This window comes from Somniosus microcephalus, chromosome 5, assembly GCF_052327205.1.
Source record: "Somniosus microcephalus isolate GS21.2 chromosome 5, FLI_Smic_1.0, whole genome shotgun sequence".
Taxonomy (NCBI): Eukaryota; Metazoa; Chordata; class Chondrichthyes; order Squaliformes; family Somniosidae; genus Somniosus; species Somniosus microcephalus.
The window spans coordinates 15744230-15771158 of record NC_140991.1 but is presented as its reverse complement, the minus strand read 5'-3'; the positions used below and the strand labels follow the sequence as shown (position 1 = coordinate 15771158).

The 26929-nt window shown below is 60.6% G+C and overlaps 1 protein-coding gene across 1 annotated transcript; it reads left to right on the top strand.

Annotated features, from left to right (window-relative positions):
* The first annotated feature begins 8995 nt into the window (after positions 1-8995).
* Positions 8996-21439, top strand: LOC147116911 (uncharacterized). Its single transcript, XM_085987359.1, is given in 8 exon segments — positions 8996-9112; positions 19551-19964; positions 19966-20199; positions 20201-20287; positions 20289-20318; positions 20320-20439; positions 20441-20824; positions 20826-21439. Coding segments are annotated over 7 exon segments (1149 nt in total). The 5' UTR covers positions 8996-9112; positions 19551-19706; the 3' UTR covers positions 20862-21439.
* Positions 21440-26929: the final 5490 nt, after the last annotated feature.

Here is a 26929-nt window from a genome sequence, read left to right as displayed (position 1 = left end):
AGGGACGCCTTGACCGCTCTGTCCACAGGGGGCGCTGTGACCGGTCTGTCCACAGGGGGCGCTGTGACTGCTCTGTCGACAGGGGGCACTGTGACCGCTCTGTCCACAGGGGGCACTGTGACCGATCTGTCCACAGGGGGCACTGTGACCGATCTGTCCACAGGGGGCGCTGTGATGGCTCTGTCCACATGGGGCGCTGTGACCGCTCTGTCCACAGGGGGCGCTGTGACTGCTCTGTCCACAGGGGGCGCTGTGACCGCTCGGTCCACAGGCGGCGCTGTGACCGCTCTGTCCACAGCGGGCGCTGTGACCGCTCTGTCCACAGGGGGCGCTGTGAGCGTTCTGTCCACAGGGGGCGCTTTGAGCGCTCTGTCCAGAGGGGGCGCGGTGATGGCTCTGTCCCCAGGTGGCGCTGTGACCGCTCTGTCCACTGGGGGTGCTGTGACCCCTCTGTCCACAGGGGGCGCTGTGCCCGCTCTGTTCACAGGGGCACGGTGACCGCTCTGGCCACAGGGGGGTGCTGTGACTGTCCTGTCCACAGGGGGGCGCTGTGACCGCTCTGTCCACAGGGGACGCTGTGACCGCTCTGTCCACAGGGGGCGCTGTGACTGCTCTTTCCACACAGGGCGCTGTGACCGCTCTGTCCACAGGGGGCGCTGTGACTGTCCTGTCCACAGGGGGTGCTGTGACAGCTCTGTCCAGAGGGGGCGCTGTGACCGCTCTGTCCACGGGGGGGTGCTGTGACCGCTCTGCCCACAGGGGTCGTGGTGACTGTCCTGTCCACAGGGGGGTGCTGTGACCACTCTGTCCACAGGGGGCGCGGTGACTGTCCTGTCCACAGGGGACGCTGTGACTGTCCTGTCCACAGGGGGCGCTGTGACCTTCCTGTCCACAGGGGGCGCTGTGACCGCTCTGTCCACAGGGGGCGCTGTGACCGCTCTGCCCACAGGGGGCGCGGTGACTGTCCTGTCCACAGGGGGGTGCTGTGACTGCACTGTCCACAGGGGGCGCTGTGACCGCTCTGTCCACAGGGGGGCGCAGTGACCGCTCTGTCCACAGGGTGCGCGGTGACCAATCTGTCCACAGGGGGCGCCATGACCGCTCTATCGACAGGGAGCGCCGTGACCATTCTGTCCACAGGGGGGGGCGCTGTGACCGCTCTGTCCACAGGGGGCGCTGTGACCGTTCTGCCCACAGGGGGCGCGGTGACTGTCCTGTCCACAGGGGGGCGCTGTGATCGCTCTGTCCACAGGGGGCGCTGTGACCCCTCTGTCCACAGGGGGCGCTGTGACCGTCCTGTCCACAGGGGGCGCTGTGACTGTCCTGTCCACAGGGGGCGCTGTGACCGCTCTGCCCACAGGGGGCGCGGTGACTGTCCTGTCCACAGGGGGGGGCGCTGTGACAGCTGTGTCCACTGGGGGCGCTGTGACCGCTCTGTCCACCTGGGGCGCTGTCACCGCTCTGTCCACCGGGGACGCCGTGACCGTTCTGTCTACAGGGGGCGCTGTGACCGCCCTGTCCACAGTGTGTGCTGTGACTGCGCTGTCCATAGGGGGCGCTGTGACCACTCTGTCCACAGGGGGGTGCTGAGACTGCTCTGTCCACAGGGGGCGCTGTGACCGCACTGTCCACACGGGGTGCTGTGACCGCTCTGTCCACAGGGGATGCTGTGACCGCTGTGTCCACAGGGGGTGCTGTGACTGCTCTGTCCACAGGGGGGTGCTGTGACCGCTCTGTCCAAAGGGGCCGCTGTGACAGCTCTGTCCACAGGGGGCGCTGTGACCGCTCTGTCCACTGGGGGGCACTGTGACCGCTCTGTCCACAGGGGGCGCGGTGACCGCTCTATCAACAGGGGGGCGCTGTGACCGCTCTGTCCACAGGGGGCGCTGTGACCGCTCTGCCCACAGGGGGCGTGGTGACTGTCCTGTCCACAGGGGGTGCTGTGACCGCTCTGTCTACAGGGGGCGCTGTGACCGCTCTGCCCACAGGGGGCGCGGTGACTGTCCTGTCCACAGGGGGCGCTGTGACCGCTCTGTCGTCAGGGGGCGCTGTGTCTGCTCTGTCCACCGGGGGCGCTGTGACCGCTCTGTCCACAGGGGGCGCTGTGACCGCTCTGCCCATAGGAGGCGCGGTGACTGTCCTGTCCACAGGGGGGCGCTGTGACTGCTCTGTTCACTGGGGGCGCTGTGACCGCTTTGTCCAGCGAGGGCACTGTGATCACTCTGTCCACAGGGACGCCTTGACCGCTCTGTCCACAGGGGGCGCTGTGACCGGTCTGTCCACAGGGGGCGCTGTGACTGCTCTGTCGACAGGGGGCGCAGTAACCGCGCTGTCCACAGGGGGCGCAGTAACCGCTCTCTCCACAGGGGGCACTGTGACCGCTCAGTCCACAGGGGGCACTGTGACCGATCTGTCCACAGGGGGCACTGTGACCGATCTGTCCACAGGGGGCGCTGTGACGGCTCTGTCCACATGGGGCGCTGTGACCGCTCTGTCCACAGGGGGCGCTGTGACTGCTCTGTCCACAGGGGGCACGGTGACCGCTCTGTCCAAAGGGGGCACTGTGACCGCTCTGTCCACAGGTGGTGCGTTGACCGCTCTCTCCACAGGGGGTGCCGTGACCACTCTGTCCACAGGGCGCGCTGTGACCGGTCTGTCCACAGGGGGGTGCTGTGTCCGCTATGTCCACAGGGGCGCTGTGACCGTTCTGTCCACAGGGGGGCGCAGTGACCGCTCTGTCCACAGGGGGGCGCGGTGAACAATCTGTCCACAGGGGGCGCCGTGACCGCTCTGTCCACAGGGAGCGCCGTGACCGTTCTGTCCACAGGGGGCGCCATGACCGCTCTGTCCACGGGGGTGCCGTGACCGCTCTGTCCACAGGGGGCGCTGTGACCGCTCTGTCCACAGGGGGGCGTGGTGACCGCTCTGTCCACAGGGGATGCTGTGACTGTCCTGTCCACAGGGGGGCGCTGTGAGCGCTCTGTCCACAGGGGCCACTGTGACAGCTCTGTCCACAAGGGGCGCTATGACCGCTCTGTCCACTGGGGGCGCTGTGCCCTCTCTGTCCACAGGGGACGCTGTGACCGCTCTGTCCACAGGGGGCGCTCTGACCGCTCTGTGCACAGGGGGCGCTGTGACCGCTCTGCCCACAGTGGGCGCGGTGACTGTCCTGTCCACAGGGGGGGCGCTGTGATCGCTCTGTCCACAGGGGGCAATGTGACCGCTCTGTCCACAGGGGGCGCTTTGACCGTCCTGTCCACAGGGGGCGCGGTGACCGTCCTGTCCACAGGGGGCGCTGTGACCGCTCTATCCACAGGGGGCGCTGTGACCGCTCTGCCTACAGGGGCGCGGTGACTGTCCTGTCCACAGCGGGTGCTGTGACTGCTCTGTCCACAGTGGGGGCTATGACCGCTCTGTCCACAGGGGGCGCTGTGACCGCTCTGCCCACAGGGGGTGCAGTGACTGTCCTGTCCATAGGGGGGCACTGTGACCGTCCTGTCCACAGGGGGTGCTGTGGCCGCTCAGTCCACAGGGGGTGCTGTGACCGCTCTGTCCACAGGGGGCGCCGTGACCGCTCTGTCCACAGGGGGGCACAGTGACCGCTGTTTCCACAGGGTGCGCGGTGACCAATCTGTCCACAGGGGGTGCCGTGACCGCTCTGTCCACAGGGGGAGCCGTGACTGCTCTGTCCACAGGGGCGCTTTGACTGTCCTGTCCACAGGGGGGGCGCTGTGACCGCTCTGTCTACAGGGGGCGCTGTGACCGCTCTGTCCACAAGGGGGGCGCTGTGACCGCTCTGTCCAGAGGGGGCGCTGTGATGGCTCTGCCCATAGGGGGCGCATTGACTGTCCTGTCCACAGGGGTGCGCTGTGATCGCTCTGCCCACAGGGGGTGCTGTGACCGCTCTGTCCACAGGGGGCGCTGTGACTATCCTGTCCACAGGGGGCGCTGTGACCGTCCTGTCCACAGGGGGCGCTGTGACCGCTTTGTCCACAGGGGGCGCTGTGATCGCTCTGCCAACAGGGGGCGCGGTGACTGTCCTGTCCACAGGGGGCGCGGTGACCAATCTGTCCACAGGGGGCGCCGTGACCGCTCTCTCCACAGGGAGCGCCGTGATCGTTCTGTCCACAGGGGGCGCCATGACCGCTCTGTCCACAGGGGGTGCCGTGACCGCTCTGTCCACAGGGGGTGCCGTGACCGCTCTGTTCACAGGGGGTGCTGTGGCCGCACTGTCCACAGGGGGGGCGCGGTGACCGTTCTGTCCACAGGGGGTGCTGTGACTGTCCTGTCCACAGGGGGGCGCTGTGACCGCTCTGTCCACAGGGGCCGCTGTGACAGCTCTGTCCACAAGGGGCACTGTGACCGCTCTGTCCACTGGGGGCGCTGTGCCCGTTCTGTCCACAGGGGTCGCTGTGAACGCTCTGTCCACAGGGGGGGCGCTGTGACCGCTCTGTCCACAGGGGGTGCTGTGACCGTTCTGCCCACAGCGGGCGCGGTGACTGTCCTGTCCACAGGGGGGCGCTGTGATCGCTCTGTCCACAGGGGGCACTGTGACCCCTCTGACCACAGTGGGCGCTGTGACTGTCCTGTCCACAGGGGGCTGTGACCGTCCTGTCCACAGGGGGCGCTGTGACCGCTCTGTCCACCTGGGGCGCTGTGACCGCTCTGCCCACAGGGGGCGCCGTGACCGTTCTGTCTACAGGGGGCGCTGTGACCGCCCTGTCCACAGTGTGTGCTGTGACTGCTCTGTCCACAGGGGGCGCGATGACCGCTCTGTACACAGGGGGCGCTGTGACCGCCCTGTTCACAGGGGACGCTGTGACTGCACTGCCCACACGGGGTGCTGTGACCGCTCTGTCCACAGGGGATGCTGTGACCGCTGTGTCCACAGGGGGTGCTGTGACCGCTCTGTCCACAGGGGGGCGCAGTGACCGCTCTGTCCACAGGGTGCGCGGTGACCGATCTGTCCACAGCGGGCGCCATGACCGCTCTATCGACAGGGAGCGCCGTGACCATTCTGTCCACAGGGGGGGCGCTGTGACCGCTCGGTCCACAGGGGGCGCTGTGACCGTTCTGCCCACAGGGGGCGCGGTGACTGTCCTGTTCACAGGGGGGCGCTGTGATCGCTCTGTCCACAGGGGGCGCTGTGACCCCTCTGTCCACAGAGGGCGCTGTGACTGTCCTGTCCACAGGGGGCGCTGTGACCGTCCTGTCCACAGGGGGCGCTGTGACCGCTCTGTCCACAGGGGGCGCTGTGACCGCTCTGCCCACAGGGGGCGCGGTGACTGTCCTGTCCACAGGGGGGGAGCTGTGACAGCTGTGTCCACTGGGGGCGCTGTGACCGCTCTGTCCACCTGGGGCGCTGTCACCGCTCTGTCCACCGGGGACGCCGTGACCGTTCATTCTACAGGGGGCGCTGTGACCGCCCTGTCCACAGTGTGTGCTGTGGCTGCTCTGTCCACAGGGGGCGCTGTGACCGCACTGTCCACACGGGGTGCTGTTACCACTCTGTCCACAGGGGATGCTGTGACCGCTGTGTCCACAGGGGGTGCTGTGACTGCTCTGTCCACAGGGGGGCGCTGTGACCGCTCTGTCCACAGGGGCCGCTGTGACAGCTCTGTCCACAGGGGGCGCTGTGACCGCTCTGTCCACTGGGGGGCACTGTGACCGCTCTGTCCACAGGGGGCGCTGTGACCGCTCTGTCCACAGGGGGCGCTGTGACCACTCTGCCCACAGGGGGCGTGGTGACTGCCCTGTTCACAGGGGGGTGCTGTGACCACTCTGTCCACAGGGGGCGCTCTGACCGCTCTGTCCACAGGGGGCGCTGTGACTTTACTGTCCACAGGGGGCGCTGTGACCGTCCTGTCCACAGGGGGTGTTGTGACCGCTCTGTCTACAGGGGGCGCTGTGACCGCTCTGCCCACAGGGGGCGCGGTGACTGTCCTGTCCACAGGGGGCGCTGTGACCGCTCTGTCGTCAGGGGGCGCTGTGTCCGCTCTGTCCACCGGGGGCGCTGTGACCGCTTTGTCCACAGGGGGCGATGTGACCGCTCTGCCCATAGGAGGCGCGGTGACTGTCCTGTCCACAGGGGGGCGCTGTGACTGCTCTGTTCACTGGGGGCGCTGTGACCGCTTTGTCCACAGAGGGCGCTGTGATCGCTCTGTCCACAGGGACGCCTTGACCGCTCTGTCCACAGGGGGCGCTGTGACCGGTCTGTCCACAGGGGGCGCTGTGACTGCTCTGTCGACAGGGGGCACTGTGACCGCTCTGTCCACAGGGGGCACTGTGACCGATCTGTCCACAGGGGGCGCTGTGACCGATCTGTCCACAGGGGGCGCTGTGATGGCTCTGTCCACATGGGGCGCTGTGACCGCTCTGTCCACAGGGGGCGCTGTGACTGCTCTGTCCACAGCGGGCGCTGTGACCGCTCTGTCCAAAGGGGGCACTGTGACCGCTCTGTCCACAGGTGGTGCGGTGACCGCTCTCTCCACAGGGGGCGCCGTGACCACTCTGTCCACAGGGCGCGCTGTGACCGGTCTGTCCACAGGGGGGTGCTGTGTCCGCTCTGTCCACATGGGGGCGCAGTGACCACTCTGTCCACAGGGGGCGCGGTGAACAATCTGTCCACAGGGGGCACCGTGGCCGCTCTGTCCACAGGGAGCGCCGTGACCGTTCTGTCCACAGGGGGCGCCATTACCGCTCTGTCCACAGGGGTTGCCGTGACCGCTCTGTCCACAGGGGGCGCTGTGACCGCTCTGTCCACAGGGGGGCGCGGTGACCGCTCTGTCCACAGGGGATGCTGTGACTGTCCTGTCCACAGGGGGGCGCTGTGAGCGCTCTGTCCACAGGGGCCACTGTGACAGCTCTGTCCACAAGGGGCGCTATGACCGCTCTGTCCACTGGGGGCGCTGTGCCCGCTCTGTCCACAGGGGACGCTGTGACCGCTCTGTCCACAGGGGGCGCTGTGACCGCTCTGTCCACAGGGGGCGCTGTGACCGCTCTGCCCACAGTGGGCGCGGTGACCATGGTAAAGGATAACAAACTGAGAAGAACCTTGACAAGGTACAGACTTAGCGAACATAGCCTAGCGATCGAAAAAGGCAGACACAGGCAGACCAGGCTGCCAAGAGAAGACAGGATATGCTCTCACTGCAGTCAGGGAGTAGTTGAGACAGAGATGCACTTCCTCACAGCCTGTGGAAAATATCAGGGCATCAGAGAGAATTTCTATCAAAAATTCTCACAAATATGCCCTGAATTCAGAAATCTGACTGACAACCAAAAACTCCCATTCCTACTGGGGGAGGAGAGAAGCTGTGTAACACTGGCGGCACACTATGTTACAGCTTGCCATGAACAGAGGGACAACCAGTAAACTAAGACAAGAGTATATATAAACAAGGCGAAAATATATTTATAAACTCAGGGATATACCTGTTTATACACTGTATGAATGGAACCGCGTTTATGTGTTCAACCATAAATGTATTTTGATGCTTTGGCAACATAAGATGTACCTTATCATGCCAATAAAGCGATTTGTATTGTATTGTATTATTGTATTGACTGTCCTGTCCACAGGGGGGCGCTGTGATCGCTCTGTCCACAGGGGGCAATGTGACCGCTCTGTCCACAGGGGGCGCTTTGACTGTCCTGTCCACAGGGGGCGCGGTGACCGTCCTGTCCACAGGGGGCGCTGTGACCGCTCTATCCACAGGGGGCGCTGTGGCCGCTCTGCCCACAGTGGGCGCGGTGACTGTCCTGTCCACAGGGGGGCACTGTGATCGCTCTGTCCACAGGGTCAATGTGACCGCTCTGTCCACAGGGGGCGCTTTGACTGTCCTGTCCACAGGGGGCGCGGTGACCGTCCTGTCCACAGGGGGCGCTGCGACCGCTCTATCCACAGGGGGCGCTGTGACCGCTCTGCCCACAGGGGCGCGGTGACTGTCCTGTCCACAGGGGGCGCTGTGACTGCTCTGTCCACAGTGGGGGCTATGACCGCTCTGTCCACAGGGGGCGCTGTGACCGCTCTGCCCACAGGGGGTGCAGTGACTGTCCTGTCCATAGGGGGGCACTGTGACCGTCCTGTCCACAGGGGGTGCTGTGGCCGCTCAGTCCACAGGGGGCGCTGTGACCGCTCTGCCCACAGGGGGCGCGGTGACTGTCCTGTCCGCAGGGGGCGCTGTGACTGCTCTTTCCACAGGGGGCGCTATGTCCGCTCTGTCCACAGGGGGCGCTGTGACCGCTCTGTCCACAGGGAGCGCTGTGACCACTCTGTTCACAGGGGGCGTTGTGACTGCTCTGTCCACAGGGGGCGCTGTGACCGCTCTGTCCACAGGGGGTCGCTGTGACCGCTCTGTCTACAGGTGGGCGCAGTGACCGCTCTGTCCACAGGGGGGCGATGTGACTGCTCTGTCCACAGGGGGGCGCTGTGACCGTCCTGTCCACAGGGGGCGCTGTGCCCGCTCTGTCCACGGGGGGGGGGGGGCGCTGTGACCGCTCTGTCCACTGGGGGGTGCTGTGACCGCTCTGTCCACAGGGGGTGCTGTGACCACTGTCAACAGGGGATGGCGCTGTGACTGTCCTGTCCACAGGGGGCGCTGTGAACGCTCTGTCCACAGGGGGCACTGTGACCGCTCTGTCCATGGGGGTCGCTGTCTCTCCACTCTGTCCACAGCGGGCGCTGTGACCGCTCTTTCCACAGGGGGGTGCTGTGACTGTCCTGTCCACAGGGGGGCGCGGTGACCGCTCTGTCCACAGGGGGCGCCGTGACTGTCCTGTCCACAGGGGGCGCGGTGACTGTCCTGTCCACGGGGGGGCGCTGTGACCGCTCTGTCCACAGTGGGCGCTGTGACCGCTCTGTCCACAGGGGGGTGCTGTGACCGATCTGTCCACAGGAGACGCTGTGACTGCTCTGTCCACAGGGGGGGTGCTGTGACCGATCTGTCCACAGGGGGCGCTGTGACCGCTCTGACCACAGGGGAGTGCTGTGACCGATCTGTCCACGGGGGGCGCTGTCTCTCCGCCGACCCGAGTTGCTGCTCCGCCGGATCGCGGAAGGAGTTCGGAGCTGCCTCCGGGGTGAGCCAGTGCATCGCAGCCACACAAACGGGTAAGAAAAATCTGCAGCAAGACCGAGGCCCGAGTCACTGGGGCACAAAATGCAACGGGTGCACTTTGCATTGAAGAGAGGGGTTTGCAGGGAGGAGCTGGTGAGTGAAGGCGGCTCAGACTCCTCTAAAGCAGCAGAATTTCTTTGTCTCTCTATTTAAGAACCCCCCTCCCAGCCAAGATTTGCAGGAAATTCCTCCTCTTGCTCCTACTTGGACTTGTTTATCCTCTTGTTATTGGGCCCTCTTCCCATAAGGTGCTTGTAAACAGGGCCTGGACTCAACAATAAACAGAGAAGAAGTCGATTACAATCGAATGCAACTGATGTGCCTGCCAGTGTGCTGGCTTCTGACATGTTTGGACCCTGGTTTTTGGTTTAATTCTGGTTCTGGGGCTGATCTCTCCAAGCTGTTCTGCAATCACTTCCTGGGTGCCCCTTTGACCTGAGATGACATCAGAGACTTTACTCCACAGAGTTGGGACATGACTGGGTGTGGGGAGCAAAGGCTGAATCAACAGGGGGGTAAACTCGCCGAGTGGTGAGGAAGGAGGCATCGCAGCACACGGGTGTTGAATCCGTGATTCTTAAAGTATGATGTTTTCCAATAACTACACGGAGGCTGTAACTTAACAATCAACAGGTGTTTACTGGAGGAGGGTAGTCTAAAGACTGACAGTACAGAGGAATGCTCAAGGCTTATATACAGGTGTGGCCACTGCCGGTACTACAGTATACAGGAGCTGTAAAAGTAGTTCTCTCTTAAAGGTACATACACTACAATTCCTCCCCTTTTAGATTAGCAGTACCCATAATGTTCAAATAACAATTAACACTTTAACATGCACATTAAACTGAAATAGTCCATTTATAGATTCAGTCTTTGGGGCGGCTTCCTGATCCTTTCTGGATAGCGCCTTTCCTGAGGTTCTTCTTCTTGGTGCGGAGGCGATTCTGGCCCCTTTTCGTCGGTTATTTCATCAGTTTCCACTGCTACTGTTTCTGAGGTAGATGCTACCGGTATGTCGGGTTCATCCCCAGGGACGCGAGTCATGGGGTTGACTCGTTCCTGTGACGCTAAGATCTGGTCGACGTGGCGTCTCATAATGTTCTCCCCGACATCCACTGTGTACATTAATGGCCCCTGCCATGTGCATATCGTTCCGGGTTGCCATTTCTCTGTTCGGTAGTCACGGGCCAAGACTGGCTGTCCTACATTGAAGCTCCTTGTCGGCTTCTCATTGATGTGCTGGAATTGTTTATCCTCAACATTCCTTCGCACATTTGGTCTGAGCAAATCCAGACGAGATCTCAACCTTCGGTTAAAGAACATCATGGCCGGGGTCTGGTTGGTAACTGCATGTGTCGCATTTCTGTAGGCTAACAGGAAATTGTCCACCTTATGCAGTAGTGGAATTTCATCATCGCACATGGCCTTTATCGCCTTTTTAAAGGTTTGTACGAACCTCTCAGCCAATCCATTTGTGGCTGGATGATATGGAGCGGATGTGTAATGCCTTACCCCATTCCTTCTCATAAATTTCCGAAACTCTTCGGACACAAACTGTGGTCCATTATCAGAGCAAATCTGCTCTGGCAAGCTGTTCCTGGCAAATATGGTCCGTAGGACTGCAATCGTTTTCTCTGTAGTGGTTGAGGACATTTTTATCACCTCAGGCCATTTTGAGTGAGCATCCACTGCTATTAAGAACATTGAGTCCATGAATGGACCAACAAAATCAATATGCACCCGTTGCCATGGAGAGGAGGGCCACTCCCATGGGTGTAGAGGGGCATGTGGTGGTGCATTTTGGACCTTCTGGCATCCTGAGCAGCTCTTGGTTAGGTCCTCGATTTGTTGATCGATCCCCGGCCACCACACATAAGCCCTAGCAAGGCTTTTCATTTTCACCCCTCCCAGATGACCTTCGTGAAGCTCATTGAGCACTCTCTCCCTTAACTTGGGTGGAATTACCACTCGGGATCCACACATCACTGTCCCCTGGCATACTGACAGCTGTTCTCTTCTGGATGAGAATGCTGGCAACAGTGAGTCGCCATGTGTTGGCCATCCCCTCACTGTCAAATCATATACCCGAGACAGTGTCGGATCATTGCGGGTCTCCTTCTCTATATCCGCGTTAGTTACTGGCAATCGTTCAATTATTGACGAATAAAATATCTCGATAAGGTCCACTGCTGGTGCTTCCTCCACAGTAGGCAGTGGCAGGCGTGATAGTCCATCAGCGTTTCCATGCTGTTTCGTGCCTTTATATTCTATTTCATATTGGTTCGCCCCTAGAAAAAGGGACCATCTTTGTAACCGTTGTGCAGTCATCACCGGAACGCCCTTCTTTGGATTGAAGATGGAGACAAGTGGTTGGTGGTCAGTCAGCAAGGTGAACTTCTGCCCATGCAGATAGTCGTTGAATTTTTTTACTCCCCATACTAGACTGAGGGCCTCCCTGTCAATCTGGGCGTAGTTGCGCTCGGCTAAGGTTAGTGACCGAGACGCAAAGGCTACTGGCCTCTCCAACCCGTCTGGGAATTTGTGCGACAGCACTGCTCCAATACCATAGGGTGATGCATCACATGCCAACCGAATTGGTAGTGCTGGGTTGAAATGGGCCAACACCTCTTTTGATGTGATCAATTCTTTGCACTTCTGGAAAGCTCGTTTACATTCGTCATTCCACTTCCATGGTACCCCCGTTTGCAGTAGGGTGTTCAGTGGGTGTAATACTGTAGACAAATTTGGTAAGAACTTATGGTAGTAGTTTACCAGCCCGAGGAACGACCTCAGTTGTGACACATTTTCCGGTGCTGGAGCCTTGACTACTGCCTCAATCTTTTCAGGGGACTTATGTAACCCCTCTTCATCAATCACGTGGCCACAATACGAGATCTGCTTCTGGAAAAACTCGCACTTGTGGCGATTAGCTCGTAGCCCATATTCCTTTAATCTAGTGAGCACCTTCTCCAGGTTGGCGAGGTGATCACTGTCATTTTCGCCCATGACCAGGATGTCGTCCAAATAACACTGGGTCCCTGGAATCCCTTGCAGGACTTGATCCATTGCCCTTTGCCAAATAGCCGGAGCCGATGCTACCCCGAACACCAGCCGGTTGTATTGGTAGAGACCTTTATGAGTGTTGATCGTGAGGTATTGTTTCGAGGCTTCTTCTACCTCCATTTGCAAGTACGCCTGGGCCAGATCAATTTTGGTGAAGCGTTTACCTCCAGATAGCGAGGCGAAAATATCCTCAATCTGTGGAAGCGGATATTGTACCGTGTGAAGGACTGGGTTCACTGTCACCTTAAAATCCCCACAGATGCGGACCTTCTTTGGTTCCCCAGGCGTATCACTCAACGACCTCTTCATTACAGGAATGATGGGTGTAGCCCACTCACTCCAGTCCACTTTGGACAGTACTCCTGAACGTTCCAACCCTTCCAGCTGTGCTTCGACGGCTGGTCGGATCGCATAAGGCACCGGTCTGGCCTTAAAAAACTTTGGGCTTGCATTTTGCTCTATTTTAATCGTTGCTGTTATGCCTTTTAATGTTCCGAGTCCCTCCTGGAACACTTCTTGTGCGTCAGTTAGCATTTTTGACAGTTGTCCAGGTGTGACGTCGTCATCCTTTTTGGCCTCAACCTTCAGTGCCTGTATGGAATGCCAATCTAATTGTATCTTCCGAATCCATTCACGTCCTAGTAGTGGTGGTCCTCCATCTGGCAATACATATAGGTCCATTTTAGGTATATCACTTTCACCCTTATTTTTCCTTTGGGGTAGACTTTTTGCCCCGTGTACGTCGTCAAGACAATCTCTGTAGCTTTCAAGGGTATATGTGAAAATAGCCGCTTGTAGTCCCTTTGGTTTATGACTATTAGGGCTGATCCTGTGTCCAATTCCATTTTCACTTGGACTCCGTCTATCTTGAGTGTGACCCAGATAGTCTGGTGATCCTCCATTTTGGTTACCTTATGTAGTTTCAGACAACCCAGCTGCTTGCTTCCGGAGTCTGTATCACTTTTCTGTTCGTCTGAACTACTGTCCATCACCTTATGTACCTTTTTGTACTTCTCCTGTGGAGATTTCTTGCTGTTGGTTTTCTTCCCTGACCTGCAGACTCTTGCTATGTGTCCTGCTTTTCCACACTGTCTGCACACTTGGTCCTTGAACCAACAATCCTTCTGGTCGTGTGTTGTTCTGCCGCAGCGATAACACTTCCCTGCTCCATATGACATTTCATTGGTGCCATATTCTTGCGGTCTCCGTTGTATCTCTGCAGCGCCCCGTGCGGCTGCTTCGTGTGATACTGCCATGCTGAAAGCCTTGTCCAGCGTAAGATCCTTTTCTGATGGAACCCAGAAACGGCTTCTTTCACTTTGAAGCCCACACACAAACTTGTCCCTTAACGTATCTGCTAGTCCCACTCCAAACTGGCAGTGTTTCGATAGCTTGCGCAGTTCCGTTAAGTACTCAGCATTACTTTCGTCTTTATGCTGGTTCCTTTTGTGGAACTTAAATCTTTCTGCTATCAGCAGCGGTGTGGGGTTTAAGTGGTCCTGTAGGATTTCTACTATGCTTTCGAAATTCTTATCCACGGGCTTCTCTGGGGTTATTAGGTTTCGCAGTAAGCCATAAGTTTTTGCACCCATGGAATTTAACAAAACCAGTGCTTTCCTAGCATCTGGCACTTCATTCGCCCTGCAGTACACCTCAATGCGTTCCACATATGTCACCCAATCTTCGACTTCATTGTCGAACGCAGTGATATTGCCACTCTTCGGCATCCCTGGGTGTGATTTAACTGTCTAAAATGGCGTCTCCCGCACTCTCCCTTCTCCGCTGGCACAAAATGGCGTCTCCCGCGCTTTCCTTTCTTCCCGCGCTCGCCCTTCTTCTCCGCTGCGGCTTCTAAAATGGCGTCTCCCGCGCTCTCCCTTCTTCTCCGCGGCTCAATGGCGTCTCCCGCGCTCTCCCTTCTTCTCCCCGCGGACGCGGTTCAGCCCTTGAGCCCTGGCTGTGCTCTGCGTGTTCTCCTGTGCACCTTTCCCGTTGCCGTCGCTCGGTCCTGAACCCGGCTGCTGCTTTACCCTCTCTCTGTTTTTCCTCGATGCCGCTCGGTTTTCAACCCCCGGCTGCGCCCTGTGCGCTTCACCCTCTCTCTTACCCCGTCGACGCTGCTCGGCTTTTTCTCTGCCGTCGGTCGGCTCCAGCCGCCGCTGTCCGGGAAGGGTCTGCGCTGTACCTGTTGCCAGTCTGTTGCTGGATCATCGTGGCTGGGGAACCAAGCCCGGCTCTCAACAGCCTCCCCTGCGATGTTCACACTCTGCCGGATGACTGGGCGGTTGCTCGTGGTCGACGCCCGTGCTTCTGGCCTCGACTTTCTTCCACTGCCCTCCCGGAGCGAATCCTTGAAGGGAAATGCAAAGTTGCAGGTAGATTTGAATCGACCTCGTCGCCACTGTTGAATCTGTGATTTTTAAAGTATGATGTTTTCCAATAACTACACGGAGGCTGTAACTTAACAATCAACAGGTGTTTACTGGAGGAGGGTAGTCTAAAGACTGACAGTACAGAGGCATGCTCTAAGGATATGGTGTTAAGGAAGCTAAAGGGATTGAAGGTGGACAAATCCCCAGGGCCTGATAACATGCATCCTAGGGTACTGAAGGAGGTGGCCCTAGAGATAGCGGATGCACTAAGGATGATTTTTCAGAATTCATTAGACTCGGGAACAGTGCCGATGGATTGGAGGGTAGCTAACGTTACCCCACTATTCAAAAAGGGGGGTAGGGAAAAAGCAGGTAATTACAGACCTGTAAGCCTTACATCAGTTGTGGGCAAAATGCTGGAGTCCATCATTAAGGATGAAATAGCGGAGCACTTAGCAAATGGGGACAGGATAGGACAGAGTCAACATGGATTTACAAAGGGTAAATCGTGCTTGACTAATCTATTGGAATTTTTTGAGGGAGTAACTGGTAGAATAGATGGGGGAGAGCCAGTAGATGTGGTGTACCTGGACTTCCAAAAGGCCTTCGATAAGGTCCCACATAAAAGATTAGCATGGAAAATTGAGGCTCATGGGATAAAGGGGAAAGTTTTGGCGTGGATAGGGAACTGGCTGTCAGATAGAAAACAGAGAGTTGGAATAAACGGCTCATTTTCTGAATGGCAGGCAGTAACAAGTGGGGTACCACAGGGATCTGTCCTGGGCCCCCAGCTGTTCACAATTTACATTAATGACCTGGATCAGGGAGTCGGATGCAGCATTTCCAAATTTGCAGACGACACTAAACTAGGAGGTGGGGTGGGCTCAGAGGAAGAGACCAGGAAGCTCCAGAGCGATTTGGACAGACTGGGCGATTGGGCGGATAAATGGCAGATGCACTATAATGTGGACAAGTGCGAAGTTATCCACCTTGGGTGCAGGAACGGGAGGGCAAATTATTATTTAAATGGCAATAGATTGGGAGAGGGGGAAGTACAGAGAGACCTGGGTGTTCTTGTACACCAGTCACTGAAGGCGAGCATGCAGGTGCAACAGGCGGTCAAGAAGGCAAACGGTATGCTGGCCTTCATAGCAAAAGGGTTAGAATACAGGAACAGGGATACCTTGCTGCAGCTGTACAGGGCACTGGTGAGACCACACCTCGAGTACTGTGTACAGTTTTGGTCGCCTCATCTGAGGAAGGATGTTCTTGCCATGGAGGGGGTGCAGCGGCGATTCACCAGGCTGATACCAGGAATGGCGGGAATGACCTATGAGGAGAGACTATGTAGTTTAGGGATGTACACACTGGAGTTTAGAAGATTGAGAGGGGACCTCATAGAAGTGTATAAAATTCTGACAGGTCTAGACAGACTGGATGCAGAAGGAATGTTTCCCTTGGCGGGTGAAAACAGAACTAGAGGACATAATTTAAGGATAAGGGCTAAACCATTTAGGACAGAGATGAGGGGGAATTTCTTCACTCAGAGAGTGGTGAACCTGTGGAACTCATTGCCACAGAGGGCAGTGTACGCCAGCTCATTAAATATATTTAAGAGGGAATTAGATATATTTCTACGGGCAAAAGGGGTTAAGGGTTACGGAGAGAAGGCGGGGACGGGATACTGAATTAAAGGATCAGCCATGATCTCATTAAATGGCGGAGCAGGCACGAAGGGCCGAATGGCCTACTCCTGCTCCTATCTTCTATGTATCTATGTATGTATCAAGGCTTATATACAGGTGTGGTCACTGCCGGTACTACAGTATACAGGAGCTGTAAAAGTAGTTCTCTCTTGAAGGTACATAAACTACAACGGGGAGGACTCGACTGAAAAGTGGCAAAACATTTTCAGCTTTTTCAATATTTTTTTTCTACATAGGAATTGCTAGATGAGAAAAGACCAAGGTCCACCTCGTTCGCCTTCTACCATCCCGGTAGTTGCACGGTGGAGTGATAATGGAGCTGTTGAATCATCAGTGAACAACTGGAGGGCTTCAAAGAGGAGCGAGTTGGAGGGGGAAAGGAAGGGCATCCATAGCTCGAGCTCCCTGGATGACTAAAGAGGTTAAAATGAAACAGAAAAAGGGAAGCTTAACATAAATGTCAGGTTCATAATACCGTAGAGAACCAGGCTGAATACAAAAGGTACAGTGGAGAACTGAAAAAGGAAATAAGAGGGGTAAAGAGAGAGTGCGAGAAAAGATCGGCGGGTAACTTGGAGATCTTATGGAGGCAGAGGGCATGGCTGAGGTACTAAATGACTATTTTGCATCTGTCTTCATACCGGGCATAATTTCAAAGTTTGCAGATGATACGAAACTCGGAAATGTAGTAAACAGTGCGGAGGATAGTGACAGACTTCAGGAGGACACAGACAGACTGGTGAAATGGGCGGACAGGTGGCAGATGAAATTTAATGCAAAGAAGTGTGAAGTGATGCATTTTGGTAGAAAGCATGAGGAGAGGCCGTATAAACGAAATGGAACAATTCTAAAGCAGTTCCAGGAACAGAGAGACCTGGGGGTGTTTGTGCACCAGTCTTTGAAGGTGGCAGGACAAGTTGAGAAGGCTGTTAAAATGGGATCCTTGGCGTTATAAATAGAGGCAGAGAACAAAAGCCAGGAAGTTATGCTCAACCTTTATAAAACACTCGGTCCGCCCCAGCTGGAGTATTGTGGCCAATTCTGGGCCCCACACTTTAGGAAGGATGTCAAGGAACTTCAGTTATGTGGAGAAACTAGAGAAGCTGGGATTGTTCTTAGAGCAGAGAAGGTTAAGGAGAGATTTAAGAGGTTTTCAAAATCATGAAGGGTTTTGATAAAGTAACAGGGGTGGTAACCTTAGGACACAGAGATAAGATAATTGGCAAAAGAGCCAGCGGTGGGATGAGCAGGAATTCTTTTACACAGCGAGTTAATATGATCTGGAATGCACTGCTAAAAGTAACTTTCAAAAAGGAATTGGATATATTCTTGAAAGTGAAAAATGGGCTGGACTCTGGGGAAAGAGCAGGGGAGTGGGACTAATTGGATCGCTCTTTCAGAGAGCCGGCGCTTTGAAAATCCCTGATCTTAATCGCTACACCATTGGTGGCCATGGCTTCAGCTCCCTAAACCTCTCCGCCTCGCTACCTCTCCGCCTCGCTACCTCTCCGCCTCTCCGCCTCCCCACCTCTCCGCCTCGCTACCTCTCCGCCCCGCTACATCTCCACCTCCCCACCTCTCCGCCTCGCTACCTCTCCGCCTCTCTGCCTCCCCACCTCTCTGCCTCCCCACCTCTCCGCCTCCCCGCCTCTCCGCCTCCCCACCTCTCCGCCTCGCTACCTCTCCGCCTCCCCGCCTCTCCGCCTCCCCGCCTCTCCGCCTCCCCGCCTCTCCGCCTCCCCGCCTCTCCGCCTCTCCGCCTCCCCGCCTCCCCGCCTCCCCGCCTCTCCGCCTCCCCGCCTCTCCGCCTCCCCGCCTCCCCGCCTCTCCGCCTCCCCGCCTCTCCGCCTCCCCGTCTCTCCGCCTCTCCGCCTCCCCGCCTCTCCGCCTCCCCGCCTCTCCGCCTCGCTACCTCTCCGCCTCTCCGCCTCTCTACCTCTCTACCTCTCCGCTTCTCCACCTCTCCGCCTCGCTACCTCTCCACCTCCCCACCTCTCCACCTCTCCGCCTCCCCACCTCTCCGCCTCTCCGCTTCTCCGCCTCTCCGCCTCTCCGCCTCCCCGCCTCCCTGCCTCTCCACCTCTCCGCCTCCCCACCTCGCTACCCCTCTCTCCTCCTTTAAGACACTCCTTCAAACCGACCTCTTTGACCAAACTTCTGTTCACCTGTCCTAATATCTCATTAGGTGGCTCGGTGTCAAATTTTGTTTGATAATCGCTCCTGTGAAGCACCCTGGGACGTTTTACGATGTTAAAGGCGCAATATAAATACAGTTGTTGTTGTGTGCATTGTTTCTAATGAGATAAGACTATATAAGTTTAAAAATTCAACAAAGGCGAAAGGTACTTTTTTGTCACCGTGATCATCCCCCGTTAAACCCCCCCACCCTCCCCTGTTAACGCCCCCGCCATCCTCCCGTTAAACCCCTCCCCCAAACCTCCCTCCCCCGTTAAACACCCCCACCCTCTCCCGTTAAACCCCCCCCCCTCTCCCGTTAAACCCCCCCCCCCACCCTCAAGGGGAGGAGCGGTCGAGAGGGGAGGAGCGGTCGAGAGGGGAGGAGCGGTCGAGGGGAGGAGCGGTCGAGAGGGGAGGAGCGGTCGAGGGGAGGAGCAGTCGAGGGGAGGAGCGGTCGAGGGGGGGAGGAGGGGTCGAGGGGGAGGAGGGGTCGAGGGGGAGGAGCGGTCGAGGGACGGGGAGGAGGGGTCGAGGGGGAGGAGCGGTTGAGGGACGGGGAGGAGCGGTCGAGGGGGGGAGGAGGGGTCGAGGGGGGGAGGAGGGGTCGAGGGGGGGAGGAGGGGTCGAGGGGGGGAGGAGCGGTCGAGGGGGGGAGGAGCGGTCGAGGGGAAGGAGCGGTCGAGGCGGATAGGAGGAGTGATTGAGGGGGAGGTGGAGCGGCCGAGGGGGAGGTGGAGCGGTCGAGGAGGGGGGGGAGCGGTCGAGGGGGGGAGGAGCGGTCGAGGGGGGGGGAGGAGGGGTCGAGGGGGGGAGGAGCGCTCGAGGGGGGGAGGAGGGGTCGAGGGGGGAGGAGCGCTCAAGGGGGGGAGGAGGGGTCGAGGGGGGAGGAGCGCTCGAGGGGGGGGAGGAGCGCTCGAGGGGAAGGAGCGGTCGAGGCGGATAGGAGGAGCGGCCGAGGGGGAGGTGGAGCGGCCGAGGGGGAGGTGGAGCGGCCGAGGAGGGGGGGGAGCGGTCGAGGGGGGAGGAGGAGGGGGGGAGCGGTCGAGGGGGGGGGGGAGCGGTCGAGGCAGAAGACTTGACGCTTGGTTGAGTCATTTTCTTTTTGTATTTAGGAATTTGCAGCCACCAGGAGGAACTGAAGCCGCTGATTTTTCGCCCATCCAGTTGGACGGGGATTGACGTCAGGCCCCCGGCCTAGTGACCGATCGATGGCTGGGCCGGACTAAGACTGCGATGCGTCTGACCGCTGCTTTCAGTACCGTCTGGCCATGCCACGGAAGAAGAAGCAAGAGAACGTGCTGGGATGCGGTCGCCCCGCCGGCGGCACGCGGGGGAGGAAGAGCAGAGAGCCGGCCAGCCGTCACTGCTTCCCGTTTAATGCCTTGCCCCCGGAGTGCCAGCTCCACTGTTTCTCATTCCTGTTGGAGGTGGAGAAGTGCCGGGCGGCCCTGGTCTGCCGGGCCTGGAGCCGGCTGATGAGGACCTCCAGGCTGTGGCGGCAGGCGGACTTTGCCGGCCTGGGCGTTTACCAGGGAAGGAGAGGGCGCGTCGCTGCTTGGCGCCGGAGACCAAGAGCGCTGGAAGGAGCGGGTCGAGGACTACACTTACCACCTGACCTCCCGCGGCGCCAGTGTCCTGGTGTTGCGCGCCAGCTTCGACCTGGGGGACCAGCGGACCAACTGGACCCAGTTCCTCCTGCGGTTCTTGGAGCAGGTGAACTGCCGGGAGCTGCGGGAGCTGGAGCTGAACTGGACGGTGACTCCCGCTAGAGCCCCCGCCTGCTCACCGCCAGCCCAGCATGACCCAGGTGGGCCTGACCAAGGACGACCAGGTCAGCAACTTTCAGACCCCTGCTGGAGAGGCTGGGACACGTCTCGCCGGGGCCTCCGACGGGCCAACCTGCCCTTCGACTGGTCCGAGCTCTCGGTCCGGCTGCTGACCGGCTTCCCGCAGCTGGAGAGCTTGGAGCTGAAGTACTTCTGGGTCTTCAAGGGAGTCTGTCCCCCACACCATGCAAGAGCTGACCCGGGCCCTGCCCAACCTGAAGAGTCTGACCCTCCATGTCATGATCCCTGTCAAAGACCTGGAGGTCACCTACCCCTTGGAGTCCACCTCCTTGGAGTTCCTGGACGTCTCCCAGAGCCGGGGCCTGGTCTTCAGCCTGTTGAACTTGCCTCAGCTGAAGGAGATGAAGGTCAAGAAGACCATCAGGGGCATCATCCTCAACCGCCAGACACAGCTGGCTGTCCAGAGCCAGTGGCCTTGCCTCTACAGCCTTCTCCAGGAAGGGACACCCAAGCTCCAGGCACTGAACCGCCACCAGCTGCTGCCATCCTGGCATCAGCAGGCCTATGGTGAGCTGGAGGAGGTGCTGGTGCAGTCCTGTTTACTGTGTGCAGCACTCCGATACCTGGCTACTCTGATCATCCGCAACTTCAACCACAACCTCCAGCCTCGCATTGATGGGACTTGGCCCAGGAGCTCAGTCTTCCTTTTCAATGTTTCTGTATTTCTCTCCCCCTCTCTCCCTCTCCCCGTCGCTCTCTCTCTCCCTCTCCCCGTCGCTCTCTCTCTCCCTCTCCCCGTCGCTCTCTCTCTCTCGCCCCTCTCCCCGTCGCTCTCTCTCTCCCTCTCCCCGTCGCTCTCTCTCCCTCTCCCCGTCGCTCTCTCTCCCCTCTCCCCGTCACGCTCTCTCTCTCTCCCCGTCGCTCTCTCTCTCTCTCCCTCTCCCCGTCGCGCTCTCTTCCCTCTCCCCGTCGCTCTCTCTCTCTCTCCCTCTCCCCGTCGCTCTCTCTCCCTCTCCCCGTCGCCATCTCCCCGCTTCTCTCTCACTTCATCACCCCCTTCTCTCCATCACTCTCCATCACTCTCTCTCTCTCTCTCTCTCCCTCTCCCCGTCTCTCTCTCCCCCTCTCCCCGTCGCTCTCTCTCTCCCTCTCCCCGTCGCTCTCTCTCTCCCTCTCCCCGTCGCTCTCTCTCCCTCTCCCCGTCGCGCTCTCTCTCTCCCGTCGCTCTCTCTCTCCTCTCCCCGTCGCGCTCTCTCCCTCTCCCCGTCGCTCTCTCTCTCCCTCTCCCCGTCGCGCTCTCTCTCTCTCTCGCTCCCTCTCCCCGTCACTCTCTCTCCTCTCCCCGTCGCTCTCTCTCTCTCTCCCCGTCGCTCTCCTCTCCCCGTCGCTCTCTCTCTCTCTCACCGTCGCTCTCTCTCCCTCTCCCCGTCTCTCTCCCCTCTCCCGTCCTCTCTCCCTCTCCCCGTCGCTCTCTCTCCCTCTCCCCGTCGCTCTCTCTCTCTCTCCCGTCGCTCTCTCTCTCCCTCTCCCCGTCGCTCTCTCTCCTCTCCCCGTCGCTCTCTCTCCCTCTCCCCGTCGCTCTCTCTCCTCTCCCGTCGCTCTCTCCCTCTCCCCCGTCGCTCTCTCTCCCTCTCCCCGTCGCTCTCTCTCCCTCTCCCGTCGCTCTCTCTCCCTCTCCCCGTCGCTCTCTCTCCCTCTCCCCGTCGCTCTCTCTCTCCCTCCTCCCCGTCGCTCTCTCTCTCTCCTCTCCCCGTCGCTCTCTCTCCCTCTCCCCGTCGCTCTCTCTCCCTCTCCCTCTCCCCGTCGCTCTCTCTCCCTCTCCCCGTCGCTCTCTCTCCTCTCCCCGTCGCTCTCCCTCTCCCCGTCGCGCTCTCTCCCTCTCCCCGTCGCGCTCTCTCTCCCTCTCCCCGTCGCGCTCTCTCCCTCTCCCCGTCGCGCTCTCTCTCCTCTCCCTCTCCCGTCGCTCTCTCTCCCTCTCCCCGTCGCTCTCTCTCCCTCTCCCCGTCGCTCTCCTCTCCCCGTCTCTCTCTCCTCTCCCCGTCGCTCTCTCTCCTCTCCCCGTCGCTCTCTCCCTCTCCCGTCGCTCTCTCCCTCTCCCCGTCGCTCTCTCTCCCTCTCCCCGTCGCTCTCTCTCCCTCTCCCCGTCGCTCTCTCTCCTCTCTCCCCGTCGCTCTCTCTCCCTCTCCCCGTCGCTCTCTCTCTCCCTCTCCCCGTCGCTCTCTCTCCCTCTCCCCTTCGCTCTCTCTCCCTCTCCCCGTCGCTCTCTCTCCCTCTCCCCGTCGCTCTCTCTCCCTCTCCCCGTCGCTCTCTCTCCCTCTCCCCGTCGCTCTCTCTCTCTCCCTCTCCCCGTCGCTCTCTCTCCCTCTCCCCGTCGCTCTCTCTCCCTCTCCCCGTCGCGCTCTCTCCCTCTCCCCGTCGCGCTCTCTCCCTCTCCCCGTCGCGCTCTCTCTCCCTCTCCCCGTCGCTCTCTCTCCCTCTCCCCGTCGCTCTCTCTCTCCTCTCCCCGTCGCTCTCTCTCCCTCTCCCCGTCGCGCTCTCTCCCTCTCCCCGTCGCTCTCTCTCCCTCTCCCCGTCGCGCTCTCTCTCTCTCCCTCTCCCCGTCACTCTCTCTCCCTCTCCCCGTCGCGCTCTCTCTCTCTCCCCGTCGCTCTCTCTCCTCTCCCCGTCGCTCTCTCTCTCTCTCCCCGTCGCTCTCTCTCCCTCTCTCCGTCTCTCTCTCTCCCTCTCCCCGTCGCTCTCTCTCTCCTCTCCCCGTCGCTCTCATCCCTCTCCCCGTCGCTCTCTCTCTCTCCCTCTCCCCGTCGCTCTCTCTCCTCTCCCGTCGCTCTCTCTCCCTCTCCCCGTCGCGCTCTCTCTCCCTCTCCCCGTCGCTCTCTCCTCCCTCTCCCCGTCGCTCTCTCTCTCTCCCTCTCCCCGTCGCTCTCTCTCCCCTCTCCCCGTCGCTCTCTCTCTCTCTCCCTCTCCCCGTCGCGCTCTCTCCCTCTCCCCGTCGCGCTCTCTTCCTCTCCCCGTCGCTCTCTCTCTCTCTCCCCGTCGCTCTCTCTCCTCTCCCCGTCGCGCTCCTCTCCCTCTCCCCGTCGCTCTCTCTCTCTCCCTCTCCCCGTCGCGCTCTCTCTCCCTCTCCCCGTCGCTCTCTCTCCCTCTCCTCTCCCCGTCGCTCTCTCTCTCTCCCTCTCCCCGTCGCTCTCTCTCCCTCTCCCCGTCGCTCTCTCTCCCTCTCCCCGTCGCTCTCTCTCCCTCTCCCCGTCGCGCTCTCTCCCTCTCCCCGTCGCGCTCTCTCTCCTCTCCCCGTCGCGCTCTCTCCCTCTCCCCGTCGCGCTCTCTCCCTCTCCCCGTCGCTCTCTCTCCCTCTCCCCGTCGCTCTCTCTCCCTCTCCCCGTCGCTCTCTCTCCCTCTCCCCGTCGCTCTCTCTCCCTCTCCCCGTCGCTCTCTCTCCCTCTCCCCGTCGCTCTCTCTCCCTCTCCCCGTCGCTCTCTCTCCCTCTCCCCGTCGCGCTCTCTCCTCTCCCCGTCGCGCTCTCTCTCCCTCTCCCCGTCGCTCTCTCTCCCTCTCCCCGTCGCTCTCTCTCCCTCTCCCCGTCGCTCTCTCTCCCTCTCCCCGTCGCGCTCTCTCTCCCTCTCCCCGTCGCTCTCTCTCCCTCTCCCCGTCGCTCTCTCTCCCTCTCCCCGTCGCTCTCTCTCCCTCTCCCCGTCGCTCTCTCTCCCTCTCCCCGTCGCTCTCTCTCCCTCTCCCCGTCGCTCTCTCTCCCTCTCCCCGTCGCTCTCTCTCCCTCTCCCCGTCGCGCTCTCTCCCTCTCCCCGTCGCGCTCTCTCTCCTCTCCCCGTCGCTCTCTCTCCCTCTCCCCGTCGCTCTCTCTCCCTCTCCCCGTCGCGCTCTCTCCCTCTCCCGTCGCGCTCTCTCCCTCTCCCGTCGCTCTCTCTCTCCCTCTCCCCGTCGCTCTCTCTCCCTCTCCCCGTCGCTCTCTCTCCCTCTCCCCGTCGCTCTCTCTCCCTCTCCCCGTCGCTCTCTCTCTCCTCTCCCCGTCGCGCTCTCTCCCTCTCCCCGTCGCTCTCTCTCCCTCTCCCCGTCGCGCTCTCTCCCTCTCCCCGTCGCGCTCTCTCTCCCTCTCCCCGTCGCTCTCTCTCCCTCTCCCCGTCGCTCTCTCTCCCCTCTCCCCGTCGCTCTCTCTCTCCCTCTCCCCGTCGCTCTCTTCTCCCTCTCCCCGTCGCTCTCTTCTCCTCTCCCCGTCGCGCTCTCTCCCTCTCCCCGTCGCGCTCTCTCCCTCTCCCCGTCGCTCTCTCTCCCTCTCCCCGTCGCGCGCTCTCTCCCTCTCCCCGTCGCTCTCTCTCCCTCTCCCCGTCGCGCTCTCTCTCCCTCTCCCCGTCGCTCTCTCTCTCCCTCTCCCCGTCGCTCTCTCTCTCCCTCTCCCCGTCGCTCTCTCTCCTCTCTCCCCGTCGCTCTCTCTCTCTCCTCTCCTCCCCGTCGCTCTCTCTCCCTCTCCCCGTCGCTCTCTCTCCCTCTCCCCGTCGCTCTCTCTCCCTCTCCCCGTCGCTCTCTCTCCCTCTCCCCGTCGCTCTCTCTCCCTCTCCCCGTCGCGCTCTCTCCCTCTCCCCGTCGCTCTCTCTCCCTCTCCCCGTCGCTCTCTCTCTCCCTCTCCCCGTCGCTCTCTCTCCCTCTCCCCGTCGCTTCTCTCTCCCTCCCTCTCCCCGTCGCTCTCTCTCCCTCTCCCCGTCGCTCTCTCTCTCCCTCTCCCCGTCGCTCTCTCTCCCTCTCCCCGTCGCTCTCTCTCCCTCTCCCCGTCGCGCTCTCTCTCCCTCTCCCCGTCGCTCTCTCTCCCTCTCCCCGTCGCTCTCTCTCCCTCTCCCCGTCGCTCTCTCTCTCCCTCTCCCCCGTCGCTCTCTCTCCCTCTCCCCGTCGCTCTCTCTCCCTCTCCCCGTCGCTCTCTCTCCCTCTCCCCGTCGCTCTCTCTCCCTCTCCCCGTCGCTCTCTCTCCCTCTCCCCGTCGCTCTCTCTCCCTCTCCCCGTCGCTCTCTCTCCCTCTCCCCGTCGCTCTCTCTCCCTCTCTCCCCGTCGCGCTCTCTCTCCCTCTCCCCGTCGCTCTCTCTCCCTCTCCTCCCCGTCGCTCTCTCTCCCTCTCCCCGTCGCTCTCTCTCTCCCTCTCCCCGTCGCTCTCTCTCTCCCTCTCCCCGTCGCTCTCTCTCCCTCTCCCCGTCGCTCTCTCTCCCTCTCCCCCGTCGCTCTCTCTCTCCCTCTCCCCGTCGCGCTCTCTCTCCCTCTCCCCGTCGCTCTCTCTCTCCCTCTCCCCGTCGCTCTCTCTCCCCTCTCCCCGTCGCTCTCTCTCCCTCTCCCCGTCGCTCTCTCTCTCTCCCTCTCCCCGTCGCTCTCTCTCCCTCTCCCCGTCGCTCTCTCTCCCTCTCCCCGTCGCTCTCTCTCCTCTCCCCGTCGCTCTCTCTCTCCCTCTCCCCGTCGCTCTCTCTCCCTCTCCCCGTCGCTCTCTCTCCCTCTCCCCGTCGCTCTCTCTCTCCCTCTCCCCGTCGCTCTCTCTCCCTCTCCCCGTCGCTCTCTCTCCCTCTCCCCGTCGCTCTCTCTCTCCCTCTCCCCGTCGCTCTCTCTCCCTCTCCCCGTCGCTCTCTCTCCCTCCTCCCGTCGCTCTCTCTCCCTCTCCCCGTCGCTCTCTCTCCCTCTCCCCGTCGCTCTCTCTCCCTCTCCCCGTCGCTCTCTCTCCCTCTCCCCGTCGCTCTCTCTCTCCCTCTCCCCGTCGCTCTCTCTCCCTCTCCCCGTCGCTCTCTCTCTCCCCGTCGCTCTCTCTCCCTCTCCCCGTCGCTCTCTCTCCCCTCTCCCCGTCGCTCTCTCTCCCTCTCCCCGTCGCTCTCTCTCCCTCTCCCCGTCGCTCTCTCTCCCTCTCCCCGTCGCTCTCTCTCTCCCTCTCCCCGTCGCTCTCTCTACCTCTCGTCGCTCTCTCCCTCTCCCCGTCGCTCTCTCTCCCTCTCCCGTCGCTCTCTCTCCCTCTCCCCGTCGCTCTCTCTCTCCCCTCTCCCCGTCGCTCTCTCTCCTCTCCCGTCGCTCTCTCTCCCTCTCCCCGTCGCGCTCTCTCCTCTCCCCGTCGCTCTCTCTCCCCTCTCCCCGTCGCTCTCTCTCTCCCTCTCCCCGTCGCTCTCTCTCTCCCTCTCCCGTCGCTCTCTCTCTCTCTCCCCGTCGCTCTCTCTCCCTCTCCCCGTCGCTCTCTCTCTCCCTCCTCTCCCCGTCGCTCTCTCTCTCCCTCTCTCCCCGTCGCTCTCTCTCTCTCTCTCTCCCCGTCGCTCTCTCTCTCTCTCTCCCCGTCGCGCTCTCTCTCTCTCCCCGTCGCTCTCTCTCCTCTCCCGTCGCTCTCTCTCTCCTCTCTCCCCGTCGCGCGCTTCTCCCTCTCCCCCGTCGCTCTCTCTCTCCCTCTCCCCGTCGCCTCTCCTCTCCCCTCTCACCCCCGTCGCGCTCTCTCTCCCTCCTCTCCCCGTCGCGCTCTCTCCCTCTCTCCCGTCGCGCTCTCTCCCTCTCCCCGTCGCGCTCTCTCTCTCTCCCTCTCCCCCGTCACTCTCTCTCTCCCTCTCCCCGTCGCTGTCTCTCTCTCTCCCCGTCTCTCCCCTCTCCCCGTCGCTCTCTCTCTCTCTCCCCGTCGCTCTCTCTCCCTCTCTCCCCGTCTCTCTCTCTCCTCTCCCCGTCTCTCTCTCTCCCTCTCCCCGTCGCTCTCT